Raw genomic sequence first — 18512 nt, 5'->3', positions numbered from 1 at the left:
CAATTGCAAAACTGAAAGCACAAGATAATAATATACAGTACAAGTGTGCGTCTTACAAGCTCCTCTGTTTGACATATTCTTTAAAAATGTGCCGGACAATAACCAGCTATTGGACGATAAATAAGCTCGACACAGACCAATAATTGAACATATAGTTTTATTTATATATAATAAATTTCTATGTACAATTTATTCTTCTTTCATAAAGAAAATAAAATAAAATGGAAAAAGCTTTGATTGCAGACAGTGTTTGATAGACATGGTGGGGTGGGGTTAAAAGTGCTCATGAATCAAGTGTTTTTCTCTCTTGAAGCTTCATATTGAGTTTTAAATGGCGCTTAACTTAGTCTAGAGTTGAACATTTATATCAGCAAAGTACTGCACTGTTGACTCGGTAATGAAACTTTTTACATATTTTTTTTCAGATTTTCAAATCCAGTTGATGATACGACTAACCACCACAACCCCTCCTAGTTTCAGTACACGCACTACATGGCATCACTCAGGATGTGTCAGGTTTGCACGTGCCTGAACCGAGACACGAGCCACTGAAAAGGTCCTCCACATGACCAAACCAAAATGTAACATCCACACGACACCATGAGAGGCCAATGCTAATCCCTGTGGGGTGGAGGACTTAGTTGTTACAGAGCAGCAGGGTCAAAAAGAAAAACACTGAATTCAGCTTGAAGAAATCGGCAAGTGTTCAACTGTCGGTTGATCTTCACGTCAAGGTTTGCAGACTCCTCCAGTGAAAACACAGCAGAGTGGATGTAAGCTTGGCCTGACAGTGGAGCGCGGATTCACAAAGGTTGATGTCTGATTGTCAGTCAACCTGGATTAAGACATCATAAATAAAAGCACAAAAATCATCCAGTGTATGAAATAAGTCTTTTCAAATGTTGGCAACAAGAACCCTTCCAAAAAAGAACAAAGTTAATACTTTAAACACAATGTATCAATACATTTCTTTAAAGCAGTAGAGACAGTCATGCAATGGTGCCGCGGGACGGCTGGCTACAGGACCTCCCCCTTCAGAGTGCTCAGATATCAAGATCGGTTTTAGTCGGCGGCTCAAACAGGACGTGAAATGAGGCCCAGGATTGGCAGCTTCACCAGCGCTAACAGACCACCAGCCAAAATCAAAACCAAGCGCGCGCTTTGTGTGGGTCTGGGGATTGAGATCCAGACCCGGTCAGCTTTGAGGACTTCTCCGAAAAACGCTTGAAGGATCACCACAACGAATACCACGTTCACTAACTGTACACGTCACATCGTTACAAAACAATGTTTTCAGCCACAGATGACCTCCAAGTCCTCGCTGTGCTTGCTCGGTCTGCATTCTGCTGAGAGATCCACCGGGACAAGTGGCTGGCCGGTGCTCGTCTTGTGCTGTGTGAGTTTTGAAGGCACTGTCCTGTTACATGATGTCCACAAAGAACTCGCAGGGATTGCCCATAGCGTGCTGAAAGGACTGGCGGCTGGCTGTGAGCTCAGGAGGGACGGAGGCCAGTTCTCTCCCGGGAGGGGCTCCAGGCGGTGTGCTGCTGCTGCTGCTGACCATGGCTTTGGGCGCCAGACGTGCCAGACAGTAAGGAGGAGGCAGGCCTGGAGGGCCGTAGGAGGAGGCATGGCTTCTCTCGCTGTGGCCGCAGGAGCCCGGCCCGGGCTTGGAGAAGGCGAAGGAGGGGTGGCTGTTCTGTGACATGGCGTGACTCCTGTGGGACTGACTGAGACTGGACCTGGCGTGGCTGTGATGACTCAGCTGACTGGTGGACCTGTCGCCCCTCTTCCCACCACGAATGCCGGGTTCGGATTCGCTGCATGTGGAGCGGTGAATCTTCTCCTGGGGGGAGGAGCGTCTGCCCTTTCCTGCACTGGGGTTGGATCCACTGCTGCGGCTTCCTGTCACCACAGAACACAGCGTTTAGCCTCAGCTGTCAGTGTTGCAGACACAGCAGCCCGAGACTGTTTCACACCTGAAAATCACTCACACTTTGAACCACAAGTCGTCTTGCCTAAATGTCTGGGGTGCCCACGCTGCCATTTTTCAACAGGATGAACTACAACACGTTCTCAATGACACCCATGCTTTTAACATCTCTTGACCTTTTCATTCCCACCCCATTTTGTTTAAGGTGTGCAGCCGCTAAGCGATCACTCACGCACGCAGGCACGCACGCAGGCACGCACGCACGCAGGCACGCACGCACGCAGGCACGCACTCACTCACACCGAAGATGGATCACTTTCATTTGTCCAAGCTGATGTGCCCAACATCATCATATAATCTCTTCCAAAATGAGCCCGACAGTACTGGGTACATGAGTGCACCCTATCAGAGAGAATGAGCTTCAGAGGAGGGGAGGAGGGGCGTCACACAGACATCCTGATGGCTGGAGAATGTTGAGCCCAGAGATTGGGATTGGTCAGATGAAGATAAACTGGGTGAAAAGTAGTATGGAAAAGAATGAGCGGTGAAGAGAGGGCGAAGCGAGGGGGGGGGGAATGGGGTGTTAGTAGGCTTACCGGATCCCCCAGTGTCCTGGGACTACCTCCTCCTTCAGTCTACCGTTGCCCAGCAGAAACAGAGGGAACAACAGAATTACACACACACGTCCTGAGCCAGCCTGCTCTGTCACAGCTGCGGGAGCCTCCTTGTTCATCAGTTAAAGGGGACATAGAATGTGTTGTTTTTTTCTGGCTTTCAAATCGAAAGGGAATGAGAAGACGCTGCACTGACGTGTGTGTGGAAGAGTTTGTGGTTTGTACAGTATGGGTGTGTGTAAGTGTGAAGGCGGCGCTGTGTGACGCTAGAGCGTCACACAGCGCCCGCAAAATGACTTTTGTTCCAACTGTTCTGCCGCTCTACTTTGTCAGTTCTATGGCCCCTTCAAATTCACACCCTCCCAGTGCACACATGCGCACACAAACACAAAGTGACAACACGGACCGACAGTGAATCACTTTTTCAGCCTCCAAATTCAAAGTGAGCGAGAGATTTCAGCACGAATCAGAAAGCGGATGATTGACAGCAAACGCGGTGGATGGAGAAGAGCAAGTCAGACGTTATCTGAAGGAATGTGATCGGCCACATCCAAAAGCGACATGTCATGCAGGGGCGACAAAAAAGTTGGATTGTGGAAACAGAAGATGGCCCAAACACGGATGGGGAGGAATGAGCATGGTGGATTCAGTCTTCTGTGTACAGACCCAGTACTGCAGAGCTGACCGCTGCTGACTCAAGATGCTCATGATTGACCTTGACAGCACAGGACGCGTTTTAGTACACACATTGTGAATAAATCTTCGCTTCCTGACATCAAAGCTCAGGCTTGGTTAAAGATAAAGGGAAATGTCATGTGGAGCCAAATTCTGAATCGATGGAAGTCAAAGAGCTGCCACCAGGTCGGAGCTCACCCTCGCTGTGCTGGCTTCCCGCACTCCCACTGTGGAAGCTGTGGCACGGGTCTGAGTATCCGGGTGGGAAGCTAGGGGGCGCCGAGGGGAAGGGAGGGTAGGGGAACGGCTGCCCGCCGAGAGGCCAGGGGTTGTTGGCAGGAGGAAGAGGTGCCAGAGTGTCCTGCTCAGAACCGCCTCCACTGGAAGCCTCGTTGAGATTAAGCGACGCCATGTCTGCATGGAGAGGGAATTAAAAGCTTTTGCCAAGAATTGTGGAACCGTCACAACGGTGAGTGGAAGCTTACTTTGGCAGAGGTCACCAAAAGTGTAGTAGCACTGTTCGGAGAAGGTGATCTTGTTGACCGTGTGTCTCAGGTAGCCGTGCTTCAGGAGACTGCTGGCATACTTCCGAGCGTCCCGGCGGTCCTTGAACCCCTCCACTCTGGAGTACAGCCAGTCCACCACGTCAGCCCCTGACACAAACAGACCAGGAGGTTCGATACCATGAAAAGCTTGGCTTGGATTTTCAACACAGAAAAACAATCAAACTTCTGAGTGTTATCGGCAGGTTCAACTAGGTGTCTTTGAAATGAAATATTGTGTTACGAAGTTACGTCTATTTTCAGCATGTGACAGCGAAGACCAGGCTTCCTCACCGATGACGGCATTTGCGATGGTTATCTTCAACCACATTCTGTCTCGAATCTCCAGGCCAGAGTCGGGTAGCTGCATCACCTTGACGATGGTGGCCATGTCTGTTTTACTTGTCGAAAGCGGCAAGTCGTCGAACTCTGTTCCGTAGTGAGGGTAGGGTGAGGTCAGAGCCGTGGTGTGTGAGATCCAGGCAGCTGGGTCGATGGGTCTCACTGGCTCGGCTGCAAGCACGGGAGACGTCAGCGGCGTGAGAATCAGAGTAAGAAAAGTCGGACACAAATAATATACTAAATTAAAAAAAAGTGAAGTGAAAACATGTTCACAGTTAAAGTGAAGGTGTTAAGTATAACAAGTACATGTGCAGTAATGACCGTCTTACCACGAGGGATGGTAAAATAGCTCCTGGGTGATGGGTCCCAACATTTGGCAACAGTCAGACTAATAGGACTGAAGAGAGAAGAAAACTTGTTGGTGAGAAAACCAGCGAAAGCCACTGGGGAATGAAACGCTCTATTATATTCTACATTTATCACCAGCTACATGGTTCGAACGCACAGGTTCTCTTTAGAAAAAAGACCGAAAATGATCAAATTCACTCGAACTACATTCTGATGGGATCATTGACAATGAAATGCAACTAGCGTTGATCTCATACTCTCTGAGGACCGCAGTATAGGGTATCCACTTCAGCTATGTTAAGCAAGTTGTTTTCAAGCTCACTGGTTTTACAGTACCAGAAAATATATCAATCATAGTTTGGTTACAAACACTGCTTTATTCACTTCTCCAGCACAAGCAAAAGCAACGTGACCTCAAAATAAAAATAAAAAAAAGACAAAATACCATATCTATTAAAATGAAATAAACCCTCTGACTTGATAATAACACGCCTTCCACTGAGTTATATTCAATGTGTGCATCATTAGTTCAGGTGAATCCATCTCTTTCTGTGAAGCAAATGGGAGCGTTCGGCAAACAATACCCTCTGCAGCATGTTCAATACTCGTCTTCCCCGTCAGGAAGAAAGCAACAAAAGAAGGCAGTTCTCACCCGGTTTTGGAAACTATCTCCCGCAGGATCCTCACAGCATCGTCATTGCTCATGTTCTCAAAGTTGACATCGTTCACCTTTAAAAAAAAAAAGAAAACGTAAACAATTATGCCAATCTGCTGTATTTCTGTTGTATTGACAACAGCAACACGAAACAGAAACGGAGAAAATGAATAGTAATCATTCTGCTCCTCGACATCAGGTCACTCCATGTCTGCTTCTCTCTGCAGGATGCTTCAGCTGGAGTACCTGGAGGAGCATGTCTCCAGGTTCTATTCGGCCATCGGCAGCTACGGCTCCTCCCTTCATAATGGAGCCAATGTAGATGCCGCCGTCTCCCCGGTCGTTGCTTTGCCCGACAATACTGATTCCTAAAAAGTTGTACTTTTCTGTTGAGGATAGATGATGAGCACCATTTTAGGCCCATGCTGATTTGGGGTGAATGTTTCAAAACAAAGATGTTCACCCATGTTTAGTGTGACGGTAATGATGTTGAGGCTCATGGTGGAGTCGGTGATGCTGCTGAAGGACGAGGACTGGAGACAGAGAGAGGGGTGGGGGGCAAGAAACACATTGAGGTGAGGTGACATAAAGTCCATATCCGTTAGTCGACCCTTTGGTTTTCACACTCGGTGTCAAATTCAATTGCAGAGGTGCTCACCCGGTCTATTTTCGCCACTTTGTGCCTCCGCCGGCGCCGCTTGTGTCGGCGCATGAGCTGTGAAGATGAACTTTGTTCTGTGGTGCTGCTGAGTCTATAAGGGGGGAGAAGGAAATGGATGAGACGCTGAATAGATGAACACAGCAGCATTTCTGTCAGTTTGTCTCCCTATACAGTGTATTGACACGGCAGATCACTTTCTTGACAGCGGAGCTGATGAATCACAGCAAGACACAAGATGAGTTGACGGTTTCATTTGGCTGTGAAACACTGTTACCTGCTGGCATCTTCATCTTCCTCACTGTCTACGAAGGAGCTGGACTCCAGCTCACTGCTCATCACCGACGTGCTGTCGTAGCCCATCGCCGAGTCTCTCGCCGTGCGCTCAGATTTGGAGTGACCGTTGATGCGAGGGACTAGAAGACGAAGAAGGGAAGTGGAGCATCAGGTTCCTGTGAGCTTAGATGAGGGTTGGATTTAGAAGGAAACCTCAAGTCAATCCCTTCAAATGTCCCTGAGTTCCTGGTCATACGTACAGAACCAGCGAGGCGGGGGTGCCTCTGGGTGGCAGCGGATTGGTTGAAAACGTCTCAGAGGTAGAAGAGGGCGCGGCACAGAGCGAGCATGCCGAGAGCCAGTAAAGCATTCCAGCAAAGTGGTGGCTCTCATGTTCGCTCCGCCTCTCAATAAAAACTTCACTCTTCAGCAACAGTCTTGCCAGACAAACCAAGTTCAACTTCAACAAGTCAGAGAGAGACCAGTATCCTTCCTAAATCTCAACCTGAGCCAGATGATCTGTGCCCGCGGGCCGGCTTCACAGGCGATCTCTGACAAGAGACAATGAGGGTGAATGGGATACAGTGAGATACTGCACTATATATTTCAGTTAACCTTAGTTTGAACACAAATGGGAAAAACCTAATATAATAAAATAAAAACCATTCAAGCGGCAACATCAAACTCCAACTCACAAACAAAATGGCAAAACCAACACTCACAAGTGAAAGAAGTTGAATCCTTCTCACCAGCGTAGACCACGGTGCGTCCACACAGACTCACTGAGCTCTGAATCACAGAGAAGTATCACTTCCTCCTGTCATCACTGCTAATATGTCCCGGACCAATCACAGGAGCGTGTTCTGCTACACCACTGGATACAGTTTCTTGCTCTCGACAGCCTCAGGTGACAACAGGTGATGACAAAAGAAGCCCATAGCATTGAAAAAAAAACAGATTTTGGTTGACAGCAGCTCACCAGCTGTTCCCTGTTAATGCTTTCAAACAAGCATAAGTGCTTCAGCTGAACTGATGGCTTTGACCTCGACCTCTTAAATCCCACAGCGTTCTCCCACATCATCCTGCGACGATCAACTTAACTGGGCTCTCATGTAGAAGATGAATATTAAAGTCATGGCTTGTTACAATCCACTGATGATAGCCTGCAGCCCCCAGGCTGGGACACCTGTTCGCCTGCTGCATTATTCATCCATTCACTCTCAAAGTGCTGCTGAAAATAAGAAGTGTTTTCTGGCTGATCCCTGTGTATAAGATGACGGGGGAATTCCTGCTGTCGATGCTGGAGGCACTGAAGTGATGAGTGTCTTCACACTGAAATAGTGGCCACTGGGAAATGCTTGATCAGGAGTGGGTTTACTTGACATGCACCAAGTAGAGCCTAAATAAACAAAACATCTCGAGGAAGGCTTCTGATTTATTTCTGTCGAATGGCCCTTCTGTCCAGCAGCAGTCATCTAGCACGACCAGGTGCAACTCATGTACTGCTCACATATTATTGATTTCATGAAGCGTGTTTCTCATACCTGTTCATCACCTAAGTGATTGCTGTACAAATGTGCGGAAAAGAACAGAACTTTGAACCAAGCCAGTCACTTATATCGCACGCACGTCTTACACAGTACCACTGACCAGCCAAAATACATTCCTGAAAACACAAAGAGCACTAAACTCAACCGCCCTAAAATGGTAAAATACTTTGAACCCAATCCATTTCTTCATTAAAATGCAGACTGCAACAGTGCGCTGGCTATTTCGGCATCCTTCGAATGAAGATGTAGTCCAGGAAACTAATGACATGGTAATTAATGTGTAGCTAATGAGCAGGCAGCTCAGCGTTTACAGCCTGCCATTAGCAACAAACCACTGAGGAGAAAAAGTTTCCGAATTATTACTCTGTGCTTTGTAACTCTTGCTTATTTTCGATTCAATATAAGAAGCGACTCTTTCAGTCTTTGAGTTATTTCCACAAGCGATCACTTTAGTGTCAAGACTCCTCCGTCTGTTGCTTTCAGTGGGTTGTTCTCTCCAGCACGTGAACAAAGCAAAAAAGCAGACCGCAGAAGGAAAGCACCTAAAACATGAATGACTACAAGAGCAAGAAATGAAGGGTTTGTTTTCACTCAATTCAAATTAGGCTGATAAAAATAGCATCGGATATTGTTTCAAGTTCACCAGAAACTTTCAATGACGTTCAGATTAGGAGGATCAATTTCATGGATATTGATTTTTTTTTCCAGGAATTTGGAGAACCGAGCGTTACTAACCGCTGAAACCCCGTGACCCCCTGCAGGCTTTCCTACAAACATCGTCTTTATTGTCTTTGAGCGACTGCTGATCAAGAAGCGGTGGAATGGAAGGAGCATGAAATGAGAAGATAATCTCATTTCGAGGGGTCCATCTGCTCCGGACTGCGTTTGACACTTACGCTCCGTCTCTCTGGCTCTCCTCCGGGCTCGTTCCCGCTCTCGCTCTCTCCGGTGGCTCAACAAAGACTCCGTCCCTGTCTCGGTGTCCAGGCCGTCACGGCTGCTCACCGCATTAGCACTGCAAACACGCACAGAAGACTCATTTCACAACAAATATGTGGCATGATTTAACTTTAACAGCTGGTTTATTGCTCTTTCAAATTCAGCCCCTCTGGCCAGAACAGACAGCGACTGTGGTGGGGTCTGAGCGTCTCCTTAAGTGTCACTACTGAAGCAATACCTGGAGTGGGACTTGTTTTTGCACAATAGGGCGGTTAATGAGACCTTTTGAAAGCGCAGATGGTGCTGCAAGCACGGTGGCGAGCAAGACACAGAGGAGAGAACGCCATTAATAAAAGGAACAAGTGGAATATCAGGTGTGTCGAACAATAAGCAGGTCTTGGTACTTGTGCTTTGGGAAGAGAGTGGGGGGGTCACCCGAGGGCTAGAGGGCAGATAGCTATTCTGTCAGAGGGCTCAAGACACTGTGGCCTCAGGCACTGGGACTTAAACAAGCACCGGCTGATATGAAACTCAAGGCTGGTGAGAACCCGGCTCAACACTGTCTCTCTCTCTCTCTCTCTCACACTTTGACGTGAGGTGCCTCACACCTGCGTAAATAATTGCACTTGGCATGTGCGATCATGCATGCAGGTGTACACGCAAACCGTTTTGTGCATAATCCATGAAGGCAACAAAAAACATCTGCACCACGGAAGTAGAAATCTGGAGCTCAGAGTTGTTGCAGCATGAGCTGCTCGATCAGCTGTGCCTCGTGGACTACACTGGCACCTGGTCTGCTACATGCCGTCTACACGTCTGCCGTGTATGTGAGAGAGCGCATGAAAGCTGACGCAGTCACTCATCTTCATGTTGCATGATGGTTCACTGTTTACTCAAGGATTTCCCGATACATTAAAAATAGTAATAATAGGCTTCATTGTGATCAAATTTAACTTGAAGGTGAATTTAAACACTGTAGTGTGGAAGCACTCCAGTGATGAACAAACTCTTGTGCTCAGAATGTTTTCTTTTTTTTTTTTTACTTAAAATGGATGCTTTGGCTATGATTATGAATTATGATAATGGTTATGGATTATTATTGTTGTTGTTATATATCATACTAAGAATGAAAGTGTTTTCTGTTAAAATTGGATAGATGTAGATAAACGGATAACTGGTTTGTTTTTCCAACTGCAGCGTAACATAAAGGAAATTCAAAAGTGACCAGTGTGCTGGCGATTTTAGCGAGTCCATAACAGCGCTGGCTGCAGACGTTCAGGTGAAAGGTGCCATAGAAATGACACCTGGCTCAAAGCAACAAGGACTTGTGTCTGGGGAAGGGTAATATGCCCGCAGGGTGTATGTGTCTCACATCACGTGACTGTCTTGATGATTTCTGGAGTGGAATGGGACCGGTTTGGCAGAAAGACCCACATCTCAGTCGGGATTACTCCAAATGTTATCATACCGTAATTAAAGTTGACATGGTTGCTGCTTATTCCCACTCATGCTTTGGTTGTGCAAACATTGGATTATGAGCGCAAACACAGCCATTCTAATGTCTGATCTCACAGTTCAGCTGGAGCTCCTGCCAGGCTCAGTTGATCCACAGGTAGATGATGGACATGCAGGTTGCAGCTGTGAACAAATGCCACCTCCTTTAAACTCCCCCACTCACCCCTTGCATCCAATCGCTCCCCCCTCCCTCTTGGGAAATGGAGACGGGGTGCTTTTATGTCTGTTAATCCGGATTACCAGGCTGCAGCGCATCGTCCATTCTCAGGACCAATGCACCTTTTTCGCACCATCATCAAATAGAGCCATTCACAGAGGCTCACACATGAAATGCATGAATAACACACAAAGAGAAAATGAAGTAAGAGTGATATTCGGGGCTGCGAGATCGTCTGGAAGAGCGGAGGGAATTCACCATGCCAGAGAGAGGCCTGTCTGTCTGACTCAGGCAGGAACAGAGAACAGGGCGAGTGAGAGGAAGGAGGGAGGAAATGACGTGCGGCGCACGCTCCGCAAGGGGACGCTAATCTAAAGCGGACGGAGAACAATAAAATGATCCGGGCAGAGAAACAGCAGGGAGCGGCCTGTAGAGGGCAAAAGAGAGCTCAGATGTCAAAACCTGGATGAAGAGATCCACTTGACAGACTGCTCTGGATATAGAGCCTCAGCCATATTGCTTCTGAGCCTCACCCTCACTGCCCCCGGCCCTTTAAGCTATATATAGACTTAGCTGGCTAGCGCTCACATGCCGTTGTGAGTCAGGTAATGATCATGAGGAGAGACTACATTTCTGCGCTTCAGGGATTCAGGACGTTTATTCTTGGGCCATATTTGTTTACTGTAGCTCCCAGTGAGTGAATATAAAGCACATCACTGAGTGCCGGTAATTGCCTGAAGATGTTTGTGCTGTGGCGGCTACCTCAAGAATAAGCATCATTTTTACACACATGAGCAGACTGACGCCCTACCGCACGCTTGGGTGAGCGCGAATGGGAAGGCAGAAATGTGAAAATACTAACACGGAGCCTGAGCCCACACTTGAGCCTCAGCACATGCCTCATGTCATATTTAAAGCCCCCCTGCATCTCCCTGCTGCTTGGACTTCTTTCTAGGTTTGTGTGTGTAATTGTGCATACGGAACAAGCCATAACACGCCTACTTACTGAAAGGAAGGGGGGCGGGAGTCCCCGATGCCCCCTGTTCTCTCAAGAGGAGGAGGCAGCTCGGGATGGCTCTCCGTGCACTGGGACCCTCCATCGGAGTGGGCACTCTCAGCCAGCACCAACTGGGAGAAGACAGAAACGGTTAAAGATCACAATGCATTGTTGTGAGGACACTTCTACTGACTGTGTTGAGATTGCTTTGACGGACAACATGAATGGCAAATGATAAATGAGAGTTACTCTGCACTGACCAATGACACAGCTGGAATAGAGCCATGCCAAGTTAGGTCGATGCATACAGCACAGTAGCAGCCAGCTGCAATAACACGTTCATGTAGCGCCAGTCCAGCTACTGGGTTCAAGCCATGACAAAATCGTTCATGAGAAAGGCTTGGAAGGTTCTGTTCTATGGAGAGGATAGACTCCAGATAGACATAGAGGATAGACATAGTACCAGAAATCAAACACTAATAATTCCGTGTATTAGCAGCATATTGGCAGGTTATTCAAAATACTGACCTGCGTCCTGTTCAGCCTGACTATACTTTACACAGTCCAAAAGTTCACTCTAAACTGCTCCTCGACTGACTGATTCTACACAGTAAATAAGCAAGTAATTCCTTTATTATTTGTAAATGTCCATGTTTTAATGAAACAAAAGATTGTGTACATCCTAGATTTTAAATGTAATTCATTAAATGTCCTACATTCTCCTCACAAAACGTAAAGATATTTTTATCCTCTTTCTTTTTTCATTATTTGAAGGTGACTTCTACTGAAAGCATTCCTGCAGTAAGTGGCTGCAACAGAATGTTTCCAACCCTCCCTTCTTGATCAATAACAGGTCAATAAGTATGAAACGGCGGAATGTCAAAGTCTGATAACAAATCCACTAAGCAGATTAAATGAGCAGCTGTGCATAAATCTCCGTCTCCTCCATCGATAGCGTGGGGCTCTAACCTGCGTCGTGTGTGGTTAACACGTCGACTCGACAGCACTGGCATATTTCATTGTCCCCACGGGGACGCTGGAGCCGGCAGCAGTTCATTCTCCTCATTACAAAACACTACGCGGCCCCAGAAGTCAACAGAGGAAAGCAGCATCAGGCGGGTCGTGCCAGATGATGAACGAGGTTGGTTGAAGTAGGTAGAACTAACCGCGGCGGTGTTTCCAATCTAATCCGTTAGTGGCTCACATACAATAGAGCAGAGCGCTGGGATCAAGGAGCAGAGTGTTTAAAAAGCCCTGTGGAGGCGTAACGCTGCTCATTTACATGACGCGCGAGTGCGACACCGGTGCATTATCCATCTCACTTACCCAGGACACCACTCTCCCATTGAAGCAGGGCAGCTTGGCGTTGTCGTCAGAAATCTCTTCTTTGACAACCCTGCGGAGCAGACACATTCGATCAGGCGCGTGAAGACGGACGTGTGGAAGTGAACCATAACAGGGTGTGAACCGAGTATTAATAGAGTCATCCAGCGCGAAGGGCCCCCTCGCTGTGTTCTTCTAGGGTCGTAAATTCTCGACCAAAATACCTTCCAGTTCCCCTTTGACCTGCTGTGTTGCAGTTCAGCGGCTCCCAGTCACCACACCTGCTTGACTCGTGTCACGCACGACTGAGTTGTACTTGCTGATGACCTTACACATTGACACACAAACAACAAGGGTACACTTCTCAACAGAAAATGTTCCATGAAGATTCGCCTTTCGTGTAACAGAACACAGGCATTCATGCTTCCGGAGGCAAAAGTGGTGTGTCTTCTCTATAGTTTGGTGTGAGTCAATGTCTGCGATTGACTTTTCATACCAAAGATGGAGATAAGCAAGCTAAATTTAACCAACAAGAAAAACAACAATCGCCCAGGCTGATGTCTCGTGTCATATCACACGCGAGTCCTTACACTCGTGGAGGTCCAACATGCTAAAGCTAGCGCTAGAAAAATACAGCCCGGTCATGTTACCTTAACAGCAAAGGACCTTCAATAAAAATTGATGAAACCAGGCATTTCGGAGGAGATCTAACATTCTCGCTTCTTGGCTCTGAACAGCCAACATGAAAAGGAAGAGGCGTGACATGAGAGCAGCAGTAAACCCTAAGAAGATTTTATGCGCTGGTGTCTCTGACAGCTGCTTTGTAGTGTTCCAGCTCTGTGCTTTGCCAGAACTTCCCTGCCACTGAAATGATTAGCCGAGCCAGAGAAGCAGCATGGGCAGCGGCGGGAGCAGCGGCGCAGGGAGTGGTGGAGGGAGATAAAGCAGCCGTGTGGCTTCAAGCGACGTCCGCGTGGTCTGCTGAGGCCAGTGGCACCGCGACGAGGGAGAAGGAGGGAAGTGTAGGTAGGAAGTGTTTGCATCCTCTGTCTCGCCCTCGAGAAAGTGACTCAGAAGGATGTGGGAGTGGCCATGGAAAACAAAATATCACACTTCAGCCTCATCCGTCTGACAGAAAGAAGAGCCCCCTGCCGCACCAAATACATTCATTTGAGTCTTGAACGTGCAGAATTATAAAGAGGGGTCAGGGGGTCCGCCAGCAGCCAGATGCTCGGAGTAGAGCCGTGACTTCTGAATGCAGATTATTCCAGGAGAATGTGTCAACCTTCAACCTTTCCTGGACCACACTGCTGTCTAATAATCCTCCTGGTAATCCATCCAGTCCGCTTGATCCGTGTGCATCTTCCACTGAGCACATTTCAGCTCGGATTCTCCACTTAAGCCTGTGTCCGGTGTGGGCTGCACGTCTCACTGCAGACAGCTTAGACAGGTATTAGTAGATTTTAAAGGATGCTGGCAACAGATTTGCTCCACTATTTTACGGTTTGTTAAGAGGAGGAAGATTAGAGGTGTTTGTTTGCACACTGAAGACACCCAGGGGCTGATGGATGGCACAGAGAATGAGACTAGCCGACAGGAAAAAGAATATGAGGGACGACGCTAATAATATCTGAGGGATTATCAGGATGATCCTTCCTTGAATATTGGATTCATTCTATCATATTCTATACATATCTAATCTGTTCAAGGGGTTACATTCTCCGAAATTTTTGAAACTCTACAACAGGATTATTCAATCCAGCGCAGGGGTCTCACACTGAGGGGCCACAGTGGATGCAGGTTTTTGCACCAACAAATCACACAGTTTAACCAATCAGGTGCAGCTGAAACAAACAGCACCAGGCTCACAAAAAATGTGAGTTAAATGTAGAGCACTTTAATGTTGGCCCGGCATGATCTTCCCTTTACAGGACGTAGGTGATGCAGAGACAGATTTGCCGAAAAGCTCAACGTTTCTCACGGCAGGAGCTTCAGCATCACTTCCTCAGCAGAGGGACGTCGACCCCCCCCCCCAACCCTCCAACCCTCCAAGCCTCCTCAGCCTCTCCTCTTTTCTGAGGCACAAACAACAGAGTTTCTTTCAGACACGGAGGACTTGGCTGCTTCCTCTGCTCTTGGGCGCCTCTGTGACTTGCATTGCAGTGAGGACTTCAACCCACTCACCACCAGTGGCAATGAAAAAACCCAGCATCAGCACCTTGGAGCCGCTTTAAAATCCGAGTCTCAATTAGCTACCTGTCAGATGAATATTGATGGGAGGACGCATGAAGCAAACATCCATCTTTTAGCATCAATCAAGCATTTCAAGGGGGACATTCGACGGCGCCACCTTTGGGTTTATCACATTTGTGCGGTCCACACAAATGGCGTTTAGCAATCCCCTCACAAAAAGTCTGGTTTTTCCAGCGCGGCAGGGGGTCGACTACAGAAGACCCTGCACTGACTGCTCATTTACATTTCAAACACCGTCTATAACTGCAAGGGATTTGATGTTCTCCCTCTCTGCTCAGCAGTCTTATTCCTCCCCGGCTAATTCTCCAGCAGCCATACTGTCTGAGCACATGCGGTACAGCCAGCTCAGCCTCCACAAAGCACTGCTGTCCTCTGAGCCTTCGGGCCTGCTTCTACACACCGCCATACGGCGTTCACCCGGCAGAGCCAGAATGCTCACTCTTTACTCACAGCCTAGAATGCTCCAGAAGCATTCGTCTGATCCAGAGGAAGCCGGATCAGCTCAGCGGTGCAACGTCTCCATATGGAAAGAGCAAACGTACTTTGTTTGTTTTCATAATCTGCTTGTCGATCACCTGGGCCCCACCGAGGAGCCTGCAGTAACGCACAGAAGAGGCAGGAAGCTGGAGCTGCGGACAAAGGCGCCGCGTCAAAACCTGCAGCCACCAGGAAGCGACGGCTTCCGACGTGCGGTCGGAAATGGATCTATACCGTCCTCGCATTTCCTTTGTGTAGAGCGGCAATTGAAACAGAGGCAAAATGCAAAGTCACAGCAGCGAACACAACTCCTCATTCGTACGAGACGGGAACGCCCAGATCCCAGGCCAGACAAACACATGATGTTTACGTGCATATCTATCAAGGAATCCTGAGAAAATGAATGAAAAAAAGAGCATTACGGAACTAATAAACACACAGACAGACTGAAATGAACATAACATTTCTGTTATTACTAGTTAAAAACAAGCATTAAAGGTTGTCTTGTACCAGTGTTATTATTATTATTAATACTTCCATTCTTTTTATTTTATACTAACTTTTAAATGATTTTTCACATCATTCTTAGACCATACATTCATAGTACCTTCTATATTGCCGGTTCTCACTCGACTCTTATCAGTTTTGTAAAATGGTATATGAATCTGAAGTTAAAGATAAACGTTGAATAGAGCTGTGTTTACTGTTGCTCCAATAATTCAACATTAGTAAGTGAGTGCACTTCATAGGCGACCTTTGTCCTCATAAAGCGAGCACAAACTGAATAATTGACATGGTCGGATTTAGATGAACGTCTCATGACTCAGATGTTACACCTCCCTTTAATCCAAAATCATTTTATACAGAGTGACAAACAGACAAGTTTTAGTCAAAGTTGTAACACAAGGGGGTTAAAGACACTTATTTTTAGCGCTGTCTTTCAATATACACGCAGCAAGTAACTAAATGATATGATATTTACACGCCGACTGAATTTACCTGACAGATTTTAATACACTTGCCAGACAGTATTTGAGAGGACGACTGGTCGATAGGAAGCCTGAAGTCTTTCATTGTTTAACTTCAGCCTAATGAAACCTGCAGATGGCTGTTTTGCTGCAGCGAGAAGCTGCAGGAAACAGAGACAATGATAACAGTATTTGGTCGTCCAGATGTTACTGTAGCCTGACCTTTCACGTGACGTATAGAGAAATGACATGTTCCTGCAAGGACAGACTGGATGAACTGCATGCAAAGTCCAAGTCAAATGAAATAGGTAAACGATAGTTTCGAGCCATGTATCATTGTTATTGTTCATCGCTGCTCCTGATTTGAATAAATGGACAATGGCTAAAGCACATTTGTCTGCATAAACACACACTCAGGATCATTAAATGTGGACTCTAAAAGATAAGGCTGCCAATACTGCAATGCATAAGGCATTGAATTTATTATTTTATTATTATAAGCACAACATTTTATGAAGTCAGTGAGTGGAAAATACATGAAATAACTTAAAATGCTACAATAAATACGATGTTTCATTGAGTGGTAATGTTTTCCTGGCACTTCATTTTTGACCAATAAAACTATGAGTTACTGAATAGCATTGGAGCACCAGACGTCAGACAGCAAACTGCACCTGATGCCACTATAGAACTCGACACATTTGAGAAATCATTAGAATATTTAAGGTTTTTTTAAGCATGAATAGCATTTATTATCCTGTGATGTATTATAGTGGTTAACAGTCCATTCCATGATATAACTGAAACTGCTTTTGGCCAGGGTTTTTCTGCCACTCTGACCCCACACAGCTCCACGGTCTGTCTTGCGCTCTACTCTGAGTCTCTGGGTGACTCAGCTCTTCCATCTAATGACTTGCATTTGTGACATTGTTCCTTGGGTTGGGTCACGACCTAGAATTGAATCGATTAAAATAATGAAATAAAGTTTTAACCTGAGCGGAATATAACTATCGGCTGCTGCTGCAATTCTTTATTAAAGTAATGACAGGTTAAACAATAGTACTTTAATACAGAATTGGTGAATGAGAGTTGTATATATATATATACATATATAATAAAAAAATGAATTGATGGAAACATGGAACACTGTTAGATTTATAATAGTGCTGTAAATACAAAGGAACAGAGGCAGACAAAGGGAAAGTCAAACAGTTGTGAACGTTTATAACGTGCGTGAGAGTGTGTGTGTGTGTGTGTGTGTGTGTGTGAATAAGGAGCAGGTGCCAGGAGCTGCAGACATGGCACCACCACCACCACCACCTCCGCTCACATGGTCCCCCACTGCAACACCACTCGCTCGCTCGCTGGCTGTGTTCTAACCGCTCGCGAACACTGGCCGTCAATACGAGCAGGTCACCGAGCGAGCGAGCGAGCGAGCTAATAATAACAATAACACGGAGCGCTCACCCAAAATCCTGGTCCATGGATTTGAAGAAGAATTTGTAGCTGTTGACCGGCCGGTTGTTGAGGACATTTTTAAAATCGGCTAGGGTGACTCTCTCCGGCGAGACGGACAGCTTGACCAGATACGGAGTCTCCTCCTCGTCGATGTGGTAGATGATTTTCGTCTCCGCCATGAAGGAGCGCGCAGCATGGACTCAGGGACGAACAGGCCTTCTCCTGCCGCGGAGCTCTCGCCGACGCTGGAGCTCACTGCTGGACGAGCACTCCTCCGTGGACCAAGCCGCCGCCGGTGCTCCTGCTCGAGGCTCCGCTCATAGTCGCGCTGAGACCACCGTGTTCCCGGTCCGCTGCGGTGCGGCGGCGCTCGGCACTGAAACAGGAAGGAACAGTGCAGCTCCCAGTGAAATGGAACTTGGGAATATTTCACTGTTTTCATAAGCTAATTGCTAACAGAATGCTGCCATCTAGTGGCGAACGTGAGAAGTGCGTCTTACACAACAGCCCCTGCACGCGCACTGGTGCAGCATCGCTCTCACCCTCTTAAAGACGACGTATTTGTGCGCGTTTCACAGGGATGTATTAACCCACGACACGGTCAATCGTGCACAAATCAGTCAGCACAGTGAAGAAGCCCCCCCAAAAATCCTTTTGAACTACAGAGGTGGCTCCTGAGAACCTTGCCTGAAGCTGATCCTTGACCTCCGAGGAAACAGCATCCGTGACGAGGAAACACACATGAATTTGAGCGGTCAACACAGCTCACTGCGCCACTATAAACACCATTAGTGGGTCGAGGTGAAGTTCAGGTCTCATAAGAAAGAATGAG

At 47.0% G+C, this 18512-nt stretch overlaps 1 protein-coding gene across 4 annotated transcripts; it reads right to left on the bottom strand.

Annotated features, from left to right (window-relative positions):
• Positions 1 to 163: 163 nt before the first annotated feature.
• LOC128749657 (segment polarity protein dishevelled homolog DVL-1-like) lies at positions 164 to 18124 on the bottom strand. 4 transcript variants are annotated; one of them, XR_008412963.1, is made up of 16 exons: positions 17690 to 18124; positions 12528 to 12597; positions 11211 to 11332; positions 8490 to 8608; positions 6045 to 6183; positions 5768 to 5861; positions 5573 to 5642; positions 5356 to 5495; positions 5107 to 5183; positions 4436 to 4503; positions 4059 to 4277; positions 3708 to 3875; positions 3421 to 3636; positions 3214 to 3262; positions 2530 to 2568; positions 1757 to 1905 (listed from the first exon to the last, which is right to left on the bottom strand). XR_008412963.1 is itself a non-coding variant. In XM_053849488.1 (15 exons), the coding sequence occupies exons 1-14, from the start codon at positions 17857 to 17859 to the stop codon at positions 2564 to 2566; spliced, it is 1677 nt and encodes a 558-aa protein (XP_053705463.1). In that variant the 5' UTR covers positions 17860 to 18124; the 3' UTR covers positions 1757 to 1905; positions 2530 to 2563. The 4 variants fall into 4 exon arrangements, 3 of the variants coding, with proteins under 3 accessions (XP_053705461.1, XP_053705463.1, XP_053705462.1); XM_053849488.1 differs by lacking the exon at positions 3214 to 3262; XM_053849486.1 differs by lacking the exons at positions 2530 to 2568; positions 3214 to 3262 and having other exon boundaries at positions 164 to 1905.
• Positions 18125 to 18512: the final 388 nt, after the last annotated feature.

This window comes from Synchiropus splendidus, chromosome 18, assembly GCF_027744825.2.
Source record: "Synchiropus splendidus isolate RoL2022-P1 chromosome 18, RoL_Sspl_1.0, whole genome shotgun sequence".
NCBI lineage: Eukaryota > Metazoa > Chordata > Actinopteri > Syngnathiformes > Callionymidae > Synchiropus > Synchiropus splendidus.
Note: the sequence above shows the minus strand (reverse complement) of the source record. Positions and strands in the feature narration are given on the sequence as shown.

What these genes read in the sequence shown, in the direction of transcription:
- LOC128749657 (XM_053849486.1), bottom strand. Translation starts at nt 17,859, where the DNA reads ATGGCGGAGACGAAAATCATCTACCACATCGACGAGGAGGAGACTCCG. An exon ending in GAGAGCCAGAGAGACGGAGC is followed by an intron (nt 6,184 to 8,489) that starts GTAAGTGTCAAA and finishes TTCGTCTTCTAG; the next exon opens with TCCCTCGCATCAACGGTCAC. An exon ending in GAGATAGTTTCCAAAACCGG is followed by an intron (nt 4,504 to 5,106) that starts GTGAGAACTGCC and finishes TTCTCTCTTCAG; the next exon opens with TCCTATTAGTCTGACTGTTG.